General features: G+C 34.1%; 1 protein-coding gene across 1 annotated transcript; it reads right to left on the reverse strand.

Moving 5' to 3' along the window:
- Positions 1 to 5,276: 5,276 nt before the first annotated feature.
- LOC145565291 (uncharacterized) lies at positions 5,277 to 6,512 on the reverse strand. The gene is made up of 2 exons (XM_081625341.1): positions 5,990 to 6,512; positions 5,277 to 5,890 (listed from the first exon to the last, which is right to left on the reverse strand). Exons 1-2 carry the CDS (start codon positions 6,510 to 6,512, stop codon positions 5,277 to 5,279), a joined length of 1,137 nt encoding a protein of 378 aa, XP_081481467.1.
- Between the last annotated feature and the right edge of the window lie 8,663 nt (positions 6,513 to 15,175).

Genomic DNA, 15,175 nt, shown 5'->3' on the forward strand with positions numbered 1-15,175 from the left:
AGGTTGCACAGCTTGGGGGCTTATCTGGGGTCTTGAGCCTTTACCCCCTTCTTCTTCAATATTTAGCCTAACCGCGTTACAACCCATCAAAAGACCTCTTTGAGGTATACACACACTTGTTCGAGGTTCGGCTAGAACTACATTCGGCCTGATTCCTAACGGATACGTAGGTAACCCCACATTGAGGTACGGCCGTAATAAAAATGCATTCACATACATACATGATAATACCAAGGGATCTCCAATGTTCATTCCCTATCCATTTAGAGCTAGACTTGGGGGCTTGATCCTTACATCATTAGTCTACCCAGCCTAAGAGTCACCATTATTTGACTCTTTTCAATATATCTCTACACCGTTAGCCTTTGCGGCCTAACTTTAGCATCACTTTCACACACTCCACAGATACATGACTAAATAAACCTTCCTTTAGGAACCCTTTGTCATGAAATCTCAAAAAAACATTGAAGCATGCCTTGTCATATCAAGATCACTCATCACTTGTAATCATCATTGCATCACAAAGTATGAAGTACTTAGCCTCCGCGCCTAAGTTACCCAAATACTTTCATCATCGAGTCAACAATTGAGATAGCCTAGGATGAACTAATCCTTTACACTATGAGATACAACATCGACGTATACATTTTACTAAGCTCATTAAACATGCACCGCAAACACTCGCTTCGATTCTTTTTCGTGTCTCTCTTTTTCGGGAGAAAGTCGGTACCCTCCACAAAAATGACGGAAAATTTTTGCTTTTCTTTATTTTTAAGTCGCACGAGCACAATCACAATACAACGCACACACGAATCATGTACACATTGAGTCATGTCGTGTCATCACATCAAGTTAAGTCTACAAACGCGAGTCATGCACATTGAGTCATGTCGTGTCTAAACACATTGAGTCAACCAATCACAAGTGTCAAGTACACCAAAACTTGGGTCAACCCTAAAACATGAGCAATATAGTCCAAAATATAGATGCAGGTACACTAAATCCCCGATGGACGAGTAACCTTTACAAAAAATTTAAAGCAAAAGGACGCAAACAACTCAGCAAATCAACTGGAGTCGGCCTGATTGCAATCATATTTGATTGCCGATCGGCCTGCCGACTGTCATATTGATTGATTGGGTTCCTTGGTGCGCCAGTTAGCCCCTATAAGCAAATTGACATGATTAGTAGTCGGCTCGATTACAATTACAATCAGTGATCGGCCTGACGACGATCATCTCACTTAGCTTAAGCGCCTAAACATTGGCTCATTATAAGCACCAAGGCATTGGTTCAAAAGTAGGCACATCACCTATGCGACAATTTTCCAAGATTGGATTGTCATCTCAAACTGACAATATTTCCAAGAGTGGATTGTTGCACATCTTCTTCAACGATAATTTTTCCAAGATTGGATTGTCACCTCTGGCAAAGTTTCCAAGCGTGGATTGTCGTACTCCTTCTCTGTTTGGCAAGATTTTTCGAGTTCGAATTGTCATATATTCATAGAAACCTTGGCAATTTTTCCGAGATTGGATTATCATACACCCAGTTCCCTATTGCAAAATTTCCCAAAGGATTGTCTTAGGTCTCTATCCATCTTAAAAATTTCGGCAAAGGTTCCCTAACGTGTATTGTCATTCATTTCAATAAGTGACAAATTTTCCCGAAGGGGATTGTCGATCGACTCTTTTTTGCAAATGTTCCAAGACGCGGATTGTCAAATGTGGCAATATTTTCCCAAAAGGATTGTCGCATAACATTGGCAAATTTCCAAGGTGGATTTCTTTCAAGAGTTATATTCCAAGATGTGGATTGTCGATCGTAGCAAGGTTCTTATGACAGATTGTTACGAAGCATTGGAAACTTTTCCCAAAATTGGATTTTGGCAAAATTTTCGAGATACCGATTGTCGCTTCATCGTGGCAAAATTTTCTAGGACGGATTGTTACGTGGAATTGACAACTTTCCTTAAATCGGATTGTCGTACATCATTTGAGAGTTGTATTGGCAACTATTCCTAACGAAGAGAGGATTGTCATCACCCCCAAAGTATCAACACAGCAAACTGAGGATCACAAGGCAATGAGGTCTTCGACGACTTTCACTAGGATGGGAAGGTTGTCAATTAAATGATCGAGTCAAGGCACAGAAGAGATTTTGAAGACAGCTACAAGCAGTAGTCTTCGACGACGTTCCCTATGATGAGGAAGATTTTCATACCAAGACTGAAGATAACTACAAGCAGTGGTCTTCGACGATATTCTCTAGGATGAGATAATTGTCAAAGCTGAGGATGGCTACAAGCATTCATCTTCGACGATGATCTCTAGGATGTGGAGAGTTGTCACAAACAATCGAGGATAGCTACAGGAAGTGGTCTTCGACGATGGCGTTCACGAGGCACTGTGGACGTTGTCACAACAAAATGCAGCAACAAAATCAGTTACTCTAGAGACGTGTGCTCGACGGTGCAAAATACGCATTTCTTAACTCTGTTATCTGTTTAACTAACGCTAGTTTGCAGCTATCGGCGTTACAAGGATGATTTAGGATCGCAGAACGTTCTGAATCATTCTCCATCCACATCGCTACTTTGACTTTTGTTTTCGAAACATGCGTTTCTCCAAACTCAGTCAAAGTGGGGGCTTATATAGAACCCTAAATGTGTCTCCCTAAAAACCAAACCCAGTGATGAGTACCTTTCACATCACTTGATTATCGAACGAGGTGAAAGTGTGAAAAGTCTTGTGATGCGGTTGTTTAAATAGAAACCTTTCTTTCTGTTTTCGAAAATCTACTCTATTTTATGAAAATAGCTAGTCCAATTAGCTTGGTCCATGATGAGGGTCCGATAATAGTGTAATTGGGTCGAGCTCGCAAAGAGCTTCCCAATGATATATTATAAGCCCAATTTCGATGAATAATGAGGAAGTTATGGCTAAAGTACTAAATTGGGTTTGAAATGGTTTTATGGCCCAATGATCTAGTGGAGGGCCCATTAATTATTATTCCTAAAATTATTAGGATTGATTCTAATTTTCTAGAATAGTCTAGGAGGTTATTGTGAGTTCTAATAGAGTTAGGATCGATAATTATCTTTTTAGAAAAATAATGAATTTGATTTGAAATAAAACAAGTGTTTTATTATGATAAATCTGATTTTAAATTGATAAACACGGAGTTTAATTTCTTAATTATATTAAGAAAAGGATTCCGTACAAAAGCGTGTTTTATCTTTTAATTAGCGCCAAATGACAAGTCTGTCGCCATGCGTGATGCTTGTCGTTTCGCGCTGGATCCTGTCGCTGGCGACAGGAGCCAGTTTTATTCTGATTCAAATTCTGATAATTTTCTATCGTTTTCGGACTATTTTCTTTATAAATAGGGCCGTATTTCCCCCTTTTTATTGATTCACAATCATCAACAATTATCTTTTCTCTTCTCTCTCAAGCAATAGCTTATTATTTCTCCCTCTTTCTAAACCTTTCCCTTTTACAAAATACCGCATTCACAAGTTCTAAACACACCTAGCCAAGTTCGAGGTTGCCTTCGCCCTAGACGTGAAAGGTTGATAATTTCTGAGGGTCTGATCCCAAATCCCTATTTTAATTATTTAATTTAATTGTTAGATTTATTGTTTGCTATTTTCCTTGAAGTTACTAACGTGTGTATTTTGTTATTAGAAAGAGATACGAGGCATCGAAGTAAGTAATTTAATTGCTTAATTATTCTTTTGATATAGAAATCATTTTTAGATTGTATTAATTCCTAGTATCATGTTAGGATGTCTTTATGATTCCTAGTATCATGTTAGGATGCTTTTATTGCTTTCTAGTATCATGTTTAGGTTGCTTCCTATTTTCCTCTATTATGTTGGTATCATGTTAGAGATAAAGCTTTGATCTTCATTGTTTAGCGACATGCTAGGATTTGTTATTAATCTTGTTAGTATCATGCCTAGGAACTTGCTATTATTATTATGCTTTGATGAGAATATTATTATGATGATGATTTTTTGTATCAATATTATCATGTTGCTTGATCACGCCCCCTCTTGCAGGTTTAAAGGGAATTTGTACTTGTAATCATGCTTAATAAGATAATTAATAATCTTGTTAAAGCTAATGTGATTATAATTCAAGTGATCGCCAATAATAGTTTTGTTTGTGCATTAATATTCAACCAACATAGATAAACAGTTTTAGGATTAATATATTGGTTGTATGTTAGTCAGAAAGCGCACATGAATATGAGAGGAATAAAGTAGACGCCTATTTTTAGGGTAGGTTCAATCTCTTTTAGGTTGGATTTGTACCTTCATCCCCGAATATCCAGTCATGCTTCCAGACCACTATGGATTCAGCGATCTCATGGATCGTGAAGGGGTGTAACCTTCACCATGTGAACGGTTTACAATTTCCTAAAACTTGTTGGCGACTCTTTTGCTCTAGCTTCCTTCCCTTTGGACGCCACCATGCTTAAGTGTATGATCACAGTGGGGCTCAAGTGTGGGATGCTTGAAATTATTCCCTACACTGATAGAGTGGTTCGACAGCTTGGATTCGTGCAAGGCAATCCTAGTAGCAATATCAGGCCAGAGAAGGCCAAGAGGCCGACTAACTTGAAGATGTACTGGGTAGACTTCCCGACCGAGATGACATCAGTGATGTGGAAGAGGTTTGTTCCTAGGGTATCTTTTAGTGTAGTTTTAGGTGCCCTCACCAAACTTAGTGCTGGAGCTCCTACGGTTGCACCTGGTTACATGCAGTGGCTGTACAGGTTTTCTCACCCTCGTGTATCTCCAGGTCCAGGAGTTACAAGCAACCTACCAGAGCGGAGTAACACGGATTATGTAAGTTTTTGTGTTTATTATACTATTATTTCGACTTCTAATAATTGTTGTTTATATAATATGTTGTTGTCTGATTTGTAGTGGATGAGTCGTTCCATGGAGATTCACCAAAGAGCACTGGCTGAGTATCCTCACATGTCGCGTAAAACTAGGACAACGACTGAGTAGCTTGTATTTAATTAGAAGTCAAAAAGGGGCTATAGATTGCTTTTTATTCGTGTTAGTGGTTTTTATTACTTGTTTGAACTGCTTTATATTTCTTTTTTATTCGTCATGTAATGTAAGAACTGGACACTTTAATTTTTTTGTTTTGTTGCATGTAATGTAAGATCTTAACTAACTCAATGAAAGCCCATTAAAAGTTACATTAAAAATTAAACATATCTACAATTGTTCAAACTTAGTGAAAGTACATTACAAACTACCTAACTAATGCATCCCAAATGTTCCTTCTACCTTCATATTGTTGATCCCATCCATCAACACTAGTCTCGTGGTGCTCAATCCACCAACCGGCGATTGGCGAAAGAGGTGAATCAGGTGCAAGGTCAAGACGGATGAAATGTGCCCCACCAACTATAGCAATCACGAACTCTTGACTCGGTGTCCGAACCCCGTTTTGTGCCCTCAGCGGTAACACTGTGATGCATGGGTAGTAGCAAGTTGGTACATAGCCTACACCGAGACAAATCACCCTTGTGTTGAACCAAGTAGCAATAGGAAATAAATCTTGAATTGTTACCATCCAATGCCACTCCCCAACAGCCCCACCATCCCATCGAATACGCTCTATATTCATCCATAGTCGTCTAATCCTGTAAATCCGTTCGTACAACTGAGGATGACCGGCGATCTCGTTCGCTATTGTTTCCCGAGCGTCAAAACCATGCGCCTGATTACCAAAGAAGAAGTCAGCCATACAACGAAAGCCACAGTTCCCATCTCCAATGACATCCTTCCACGACGTGATGTACGGCAACATTGGGCCCGGAAGCTGGTGCAAATACCTGCACTGACTAATGTCACACGGATCTACTGCACATAATTAGAAGTCAATTATTAGTAAAGCTACAAGATGAAATACATTTATTTTATAAAAACAATAGTTGTTTAAGTGAGCTTGTTTAATAGTACCTATTTCTTGGTCACCACCACGTTCAGTGTATCGACGGTTTACATGCTCGAAATAACTTTGATCACGCCGGGTATCATTGTTCCTCCGTCGACCACGAACGTTGAGGTTCACATGTGGTTCTTGAAGGTCTGTATGATCCGGATGCAGCTCCTCTTTAGTGATGCGAGATACATTTCGAAGTACAACAAGATCACTTTCCATGACTTCATCAACCAGGGAACTAAAATTTACAGCCTCCTCGGTCGAATCGCTAACAAAATCAGGAATGTTTACACCATCACCAATAACCAAAGTCTTCCAGAAAGAATGAATTTTCCTGGTATACAAACCTGTCTGTGCAACTAGCGAATCATGTATCTGGAAAGCACATGGTACACCACGGGTCACACACATTGCACATCCACAACGTTCATAAACCTGGTAACTCAAATCCCGCATCCTTTTCATCTCGTCATCAAGTACTTTCAAGCAATGTTGAGACACTTTGCCATTTATAAGTGACAGTGGCAATTGTCTGTACATCTCACCAATTTTAAATCTTGATGCCTCCAAACTATTACGAATTGCAATGATTCGGTTACCAATATGACAATGGACTCGGGCTCATACGGTGTCCAAAGAACCTGCCATTGATTCAGATTAGTAAAAACATTATAATTTTTTATCATAATTACAATAATGAAGTAAAGACAACAACTAATATAGTAAAACAACTAACTTGTGGATGATTCAAACCACGTCTTCACTGCTGAATGTTGGCTCTCAACTCTACAGGTGCTCGTGTTACCAAAGTGAAGAACTTGGTTCGTCTAATATGTCACAAATTTGGTTTTATGACAAAGCCATGTTCCTACAACATATTGAATCACTGCCGGAAAACTTGCCCACCTTGCTTTCATGGTAGCTAGAGCATGATCATACTCCGCCTCGGTTGTTGCATCCATGAGACGTTTCCATTTGCCATTTTTAAAACTCTTACCAATCTTCTTGTTTTTGAACATCTACGTCACCCTAGCCTCCAAATCTTTGTTACTGTGCCATCGACAGAGTAAATGCGTCGTCCCTGGAAACACTTCTCTCAAAGCCGCATATAGCCCAAGTTCACGGTCTGACAAAAATACCGATGGCTTTTTATCAAACCCAATCAACTCCCTTAATCTCCGCAACACCCACCGATAGCTAGCCGTGCACTCGTTGCGCATGTAAACATAACCAACTAGGAAATTCTGGTTTGTCGGTGTCATACCTACTATCTCAAAGAACGGCATCCCATATCGGTTGGTCTTGTAAGTAGAATCCATACTTATTACATGTGAGTATGTACGGAGTATGTTGACCGTGATCGGGTGCACCATAAATGCATGTTGCAGGACGCCGAGATCATGGGCCATGACCCAGTAAATGTACTTACTCTCTCTTGCCAAACGAAGAAATTGCTGAACAACTCCTCTTCCTTCAGACATCTCCATCCTCAAGTCATTCCGGCAATTGTAAATGTGCCTGATGTTTGGATGATCATCAAGAAATTGCTCTGCAATAGTTGCCATGATGTTACGGGGCACAACCTTGGACTTTGTCATGTCACGCACAACCTGTTTTGCACCCAGGCTCAATCCACTAACTTTATGATGACCCTCTTGATACACAATCATTAGGTGGTTATGTGTCCTGGTGTGATCATTTTTTGCACGGATCTTCCAACTGTCAGTGGTTAATTCATAATATATCTTGATGTAGAAAGGACAAGCATTAGCTTTGGTTTTTGTGTCCTTCCATATCGCGTTCTCCAAATCTCTCAACTTGCTCCTCCTTGCCCGATCACATTTTAAATATCAATACGGCCGACCATCTCTGGTTTTGTTATATGACGATTCACCAAAATAAATCTGAGATTTATGGAAACAGCAGCCGCCCATTTAACTACATCCTCAAATGTTGGAAATAACGTGTCCGTGACGAAATTCCCACTATAATTCACACCATCACCACCGTATTCAGATTCCAAATCCTATAAAAAATTAAACAAAACAATGGTCAAAGACATTATGTTCTTTTTTATAATAGTAATAATAATATTTATAATACAATATTAGAACTAACAATATCTTTAATAATAACTATAATAATAATAATAATTAATATCGTTAATACTAATAATAACAATATTTATACTAATAACAACAATAATAACAATAGTTATACTAATAATAACAATATTTATACTAATAATAACAATAATTAATATCGTTAATACTAATAATAACACTATTTATAAAACGATATTAGAACTAATAATAATAACGTTAATACTAATAATAACATTAATATTAATTATATAAACAATAATAACATTAATAGTAATTATTCAAATTATCAAAATATTAATAAAAACCACATTAATAATTATAATACTAATAAGACAACTAAGTTAATAAATTTAATTAATTAAAAAATAAAACATTAATAATATTAACAATAACAACAATAATACTAATAACTACAATAAACACATTAATACTATTTACAAAATAATTATTACTAATTACTTATATTATCAATAACATAATAACAACCACAAAAAAAAATATAAAAAAAAAAGTAATTTAATTACGTATTAGAATTAATTTAAATTACATAAAAAAATTAAAAATAAAATTCCCTGGAAAAGGGACATCCACCCAAGAATTTCGGATCCACCTAGGTGGATCCTCCTGAAATTTCCGAATCCACCTAGGCAGATCCGGAAGTTTTAGGCGGATCCACCATGGCACATCCGGAATTTTTGGGCAGATGTCCCTTTTCCAGAAAATTTAAAAATAAAAAATTAAATAAAAATTAAATAAAAATTTTAAAAAAAAAAAAAAAAACCTTATAGATTCATCTGACGACCTCTCCGGAGTGCGAATGTTTTAGTCGTCCATCTTGCAAAACCCGTCGCAAAAACTAGATAATTTTTTTTAAAAAAAAAAAAAAAGATTTTTGGGTGGTGGATCGAAGCAAGTGGGGTAGGATGTTGGGGGGACCAATTTGGTGGGCTCGGGATTCACGTGGTACACATTTGAGGGGACCGTTTGATATAATAATGTCCATGACCAACAAAGAAGCTTTTTATAATACAACTTATAAAAATGGCAAACTTGTCCATTCATGTCAAAAAGGGAGCGTTAGTATGTAAAATGGGAGCGACGTTTAACAGCTCACATATGAAAAGATGATAATCTAAATAAGATTGAAGAAAATCACACAGTATTAAGTGTTTAACTCTCTCTTTTTTTAAATGTAGGACCCTTACATGTGTTATTTGGGAATTTTATACTTCAACACAAATCCATTATATCATTGTTACGATTCGAACAAGTCCAATCATAATTATATGACACAACCTAGCTCATCCTCCTCGTCAACATTTGACTAAAAACCATAACTGTAATCAAAGTTACAAAGTAAGATGGTAATGTTTTATGAAAGTTGGATATGAAATCCATTCCTTTTGAGATATTGATCTCAAAAAAACAAACAAACAAACAAAGGTAAAATAGACAAAAATATTATTAGCATGAATTAGGTGTTACTTGTTATGATTTTCACAGCAGATTTCAAAATCTCTAAGGATTTCTTTAGACGATTGTTGCACCTAATTAGTCTCATCATTTCAAAAATGATCTTCACAATATCAATAATAAACCATTAGATCTCAATCAAATATAGTTGACTTGCACTAAATGAAATCGTATAACGTTTATGATATTATGTTTATCAACAAGTTCATTTAAAATAATAATTATTTTTTAAAAAAATAAATAAAAGAAATTACTCATCCTAAAGCACCAAAATGCATATATCAACCTTGAAATAATAAAAAAAAATGCCGTCTTACTAAATACAAATATATCTGCATTTAAGAGTTCAAGAAAGTTTAGGTCTTATTTTGAGGTGCAAGTAAAGAAGAATTGTTGGAAACTCAAAATGCAAAATATTTATTATATGTGAGGTTAGGTTCTTTTTTTTTTTTTTTTTTTTTTTTTTTGTCAAGGAACTCACTGAACTAAAATTTTATGCTGAAGATTCAAGTTCTTTGATAGGTTTATGTTCTACTCCGGTCCTGTGTCATGTTTCCTTGAATGAAAGTCTTTTGAAAACAAAATTAACACCGACTCTTGATACTTTGTGCTCAAAATTCCAATTTTTTTTAAAAAAGAGGTGGATAAGACTTAAACAATTAAAGTCATTACCTAATTTCTAAAAAAAATTAAAGTCATTACCTTCTTACAAGCTAGTTCTAATCTGATCGTATCGTATCATATCAATTAATCAATTCAACCAAAAATTTAAACTTAAACTAATAATTGTCACCAAATTGTTTTTATATTCTATAGTAATTAAGTGATGAATGTTGGTCTTTAAACAAACTAGAAAATATACCTTTTGAAATCCTTAATAAGTAAGCTATCTAACCTATTTTAAAAGGACCACCATGTGAATTCCAGCAACCCGTAATCTAATCGTTGGATTGCGCATAGTGACATTAAATTGTCAAATTGACAATGTGAATGGTCAAGCACTGGACCACCAATTACCTCTTAATCCATATTTGAAAGATAAAAAGTTTGAATGGTTAACATCAACTTGTTAATGACTCATTGGTCCAACAAATAAAGATTAGGACTGATTTCTTACCATGTTGATAATACATTAAAATGGACGAAATAATGCTTTAAACTAGGATAAATTTAGGTTGTAAATAAGAAGAAAAGATAATTGTAGACTATTTGTCATTTTTGTATGTGCTGGATTATGTGTGATTTCGTCATAATAAATAGGTTAATATAAAAGGTTAAATCTGAAATAATTAAGAACAAGTAATAATTAGTTACATCTATTGCTATTTATAAGTAGTTTTGACATAAATTCTAAAATTTATACTTTTGTACAAAATTAAGTGATTGATTACATGATCAACTTGATTTTGAGCTATACACACGGTTGGGTATGGCCCATACTTTCTAAGTCTATTATTTTGGTGGATCATTGTGCATATTCTAGAAGCTTCTGGAAGGACCAAGCAAGGTCATTATTTGCTCATGATTTCTCTAGAATAATAACCAACTTAAATGTTCTATAGCATTATTGACATTGGAAGCAATTAATATATAATACATGATTCGTTAATTTTCTAGAACGTCATAGATACATGAATGATGGAGGAATTTCTGAAATTTTCGGGCCATTTCTTCCGAGCTCCATATAAAACTATAAATATGAGTTATGGGCATTCAACACATACACATATAAGAAGCCATGCCATACACACTAGTCTTCCCACATACTACAACTCCTGGTACGAACTATCCTTATTTTGTACTACTCTTTGTGAGTTTCTATAGTGAGAGTTCACTTGTACTACTCATATCACCATTTCAAGGGTTCTTGTATTATCCTATTTCTCATATAGTGTATTATTTTTCGACGCTCGTCATTCGTGGTTTTTTTTTTTTTAATAATTTTTCCCAAGTTAAATATTGTGTCCATTTCTCTAGTACTTATATTGGGGCAAATACAAGTTTGTGTGCCAGATAAACGAATTTTGTTAATCTGGTGGCATTTCAGTAAATATATTGAAAAAGTGTGGTCATTTATTTAGTACTTTTGATGAACTATCCTGTTTGCAACTTGCATTTAAGAAATTACACATGTACCCCTCAATTAGTGCATGAAAAAATGCATGTACCCCTCCACTGGTACTTGAAAAGACGATTATATTATACCCCTAGATAAACAAATTTTGTTTATATGGGGAATTAACTGGGCACAACTCCTTATATTGCCCTTTATCTTTCTCCTAATTATTTTATCAATCTCTACCTCTTTAATTTGTTTCTGCGGTTCACTCACCAACTCTAATATACACAAGATTACACCGTAATTTTAATTTATAATATTGGAAAAACTAAAATGACAAATTAGAGAGAAATAGAATAGAATGGCTTGATTATTATTCATCAATAGGTTGAGTATTTATACAAAACCTAAGCTCATAAAATAGGAAACAATCTTCCTAAAAGATATACGTCTAACCATAAACCTATTCTCAAAATAATATCTTAACATAAATATCCTAATCAAATATATTATTCTCTTAAATGATATATACGAAAAATATATCACACATATATTTTCCGATATCTCTAACACCCTCCCGCAATCGTAACGGCAGTAACACGAACGTTGCGATTGGAAATTCTTCACTTTGTTGAAGCCGAGATGCACACTCTTGTGATGTCGCCTTCAATTTTTTTTTTCAATGATGAGAACGTTCATCTTTTCGAACTCATCAGTCATCAATCAATCAAGCAGGAACGTCATTCTTTTTGAACCTGCAAATATAATAATTTTGGTTTTTCCAGAGCAAAACCGAGCTCCAATCAAATATTGGTTTTTCAGAGTAAACCACACTCAAATCTTTTATTGGTCTTTCAGAGTAAACCACACTCAAATCTTTTATTGGTCTTTCAGAGTAAACCACACTCAAATCTCTTGGTCTTTCAGAGTAAACCACACTTAAATTTTTTATTAGTTTTTCAGAGTAAAACCAAACTCAAATTCAAAAGAGCAAAATCATGCTCAAATCAACTCACAAACCTTGTCTCACGGCACAAGGAGAACCAAATATATCTTGTCTCACGACACAAAAGAGCCGTTTTTTAATTTCTTCATCTCCAAAGATGTGTTATAGTGGAGGAAGTCCACTCACATACTCCCAAAAAAAAAAAAAATTCTCCCAAAAAAAAAATTCACATACACATATATGATACGTGTACCAACCCAAAAAAATAAAAATTTTAAAAATATTAATATTGCATAGCGGAAGCAAAATTTTGAATCCCACCGGTGGGTTTAACTTTCTAACCCACCGGCAGGGGGGAAATTTTTATAAGCGGTCCCAAGATTTAACCTGCTCTTGATACCATGACAAATTAGAGAGAAATAGAATAGAATGGCTTGATTATTATTCATCAATAGGTTGAGTATTTATACAAAACCTAAGCTCATAAAATAGGAAACAATCTTCCTAAAAGATATACGTCTAACCATAAACCTATTCTCAAAATAATATCTTAACATAAATATCCTAGTTAAATATATTATTCTCTTAAATGATATATACGGAAAATATATCACACATATATTTTTCGATATCTCTAACATAAAGTACTCTTCAAAATAAAAAATAAATAATAAATAAAATAAATAAATAATAAATATAAATAAATAAAAACTCTTAAGATATATAATATGACATTTTTATTTTATTTTTTTGATTTGACTTTGTATAAATTTATTGAAAATTGACAACATACCCTACAAAAGAATTTAAACCAAACAAACCCTTTGATGCATAAAGATAGCATTATTCACGGATGTTAAAACGAAAATGTTGCAATCAGTTGTTAAGAAACAAAAGAAATATACGGCGGAGTAGTTTTCTCTTATTTTTGTTGTTTTTATATAAGTTTATTAGCTCGTGATCTAATTTACGTCATTTGTTTTCAAAGTATCTTTCATCAAAGAATTGGAAGCAACAAAACATTTACAGTTTGTTTAGATTAAAGAAAATTGAGGAAAAAAATTGAAAGAGAAATTGAAGGATGGATAATCTTATATTTGCATAACAAATGAGGAAGGAAGAGAATTGAAGAGGGAAAAAAATAGAACTATTAAATTAAATTTCAGAAAATTGATCTTTTCAATAATGGAAAGATTCGAAAAGAAAACTCATCATTCTTCACTTTCCTCCCCTTCCCTACCACCTTTTCTCCTCCCTCCCCTTCCTTTCATTCCCCGCATTCCCTTTTCTATTCAACACACTTTTAAGTTAATTTCATTTTTAAAAAAAATTCATAATATACTCTCTCCATTGTTCTTTCAATTTACTTACTTTTCTTGTTTGGATTTTATTTTATTTTATTTTTACACACCTACAATTTACTATTTTTGGAAATATAACTCATCTCTTTTACGCTCACTAGTAATACAAAGTATTTTTAATTATCGCTTTCACATATTTACACTTTATTTTTTTCTCTCTTTTAACTTCAAACAATTCTTGGTTTGAAAAGAGAAGTGTATAAATATATAAATCGACGGAAGAAATATTATAAAACACGATGTAGGACATTCAAGTACCAGATAACATCGTCACTCTCTTTTTTATAACATCGTATAATTGTCATTTTTTTTTTATATGTATAAAAATGGATTAGAGGTCGGTAATTAGGGTGCTTTTTGATAATATGAAGCAAACGAAAGCCTAAAAGTGCAGAGTGCTTAGAGATGATGAATCACTAATCCACTATTATGTTATAGATTTAGTGAATCCACCATGTATAGCGGTCCACTTTGAAAAACCACATTTTTTGGGAGTTAAATGGAAAGTTAGCATCATCATTTCACTTGTAATTAGGACTTTACAAACCAGGTGGCTAATGTAATGTCTCAATTAAACCACTACACGTCTATATTTCAGGTTGGTTTTCATTTTGATATCAAACTAGTTATTGGCGCGGGCGATGTCCCGGATCACTATAAATTTATAAATTTGATAAAAACTAAATTTATAAGATTAGTGTTAAAAAAAATTAATAAGTGAATAAAAATATAATAAATTTAAGATTAATAGATCCTACGGAGTAGTTTTTATTTTTTATTTTTGTTTATTTTTTGAAGAAAGCTGCTAGTTTTTATTCATTTTACTTTACATTATAAAATAATAACTTCCCATCAAAAAAAAAAATAGAGACTTATTATTAAAAATAAAATAAAATAATAACTTATGTAAATATTATGGAGTACCTTGTATAATTGCTTAACTAGTATTGAATCTAGAAAGTTAGAATCAGTGTGTATTTATTATCTTAGTGTGCAATTATTTAGGAGTTACATTATATGGGAAAATGATCTGTTCTGAAGTACAAAGGTTACACATATTAAAAGTTACAAGGTGATGAATGATGACACATAGTGCTCATGTGGTGCCAAGTCATATAGAGGGAACGATGACATTTGGCGTTAGCATGTTATCTTTTTGAATTTTAATAATATCATATAGGAAAAATTGATTCTAATAATCCCACATTTGCCCAATTCTCAAATAATAATCCCACTTATTGATTATTATTTAATAATTC

This window comes from Chenopodium album, chromosome 10 (genome assembly GCF_948465745.1).
Source record: "Chenopodium album chromosome 10, dcCheAlbu1.1, whole genome shotgun sequence".
In the NCBI taxonomy this organism is placed as follows: Eukaryota; Viridiplantae; Streptophyta; class Magnoliopsida; order Caryophyllales; family Amaranthaceae; genus Chenopodium; species Chenopodium album.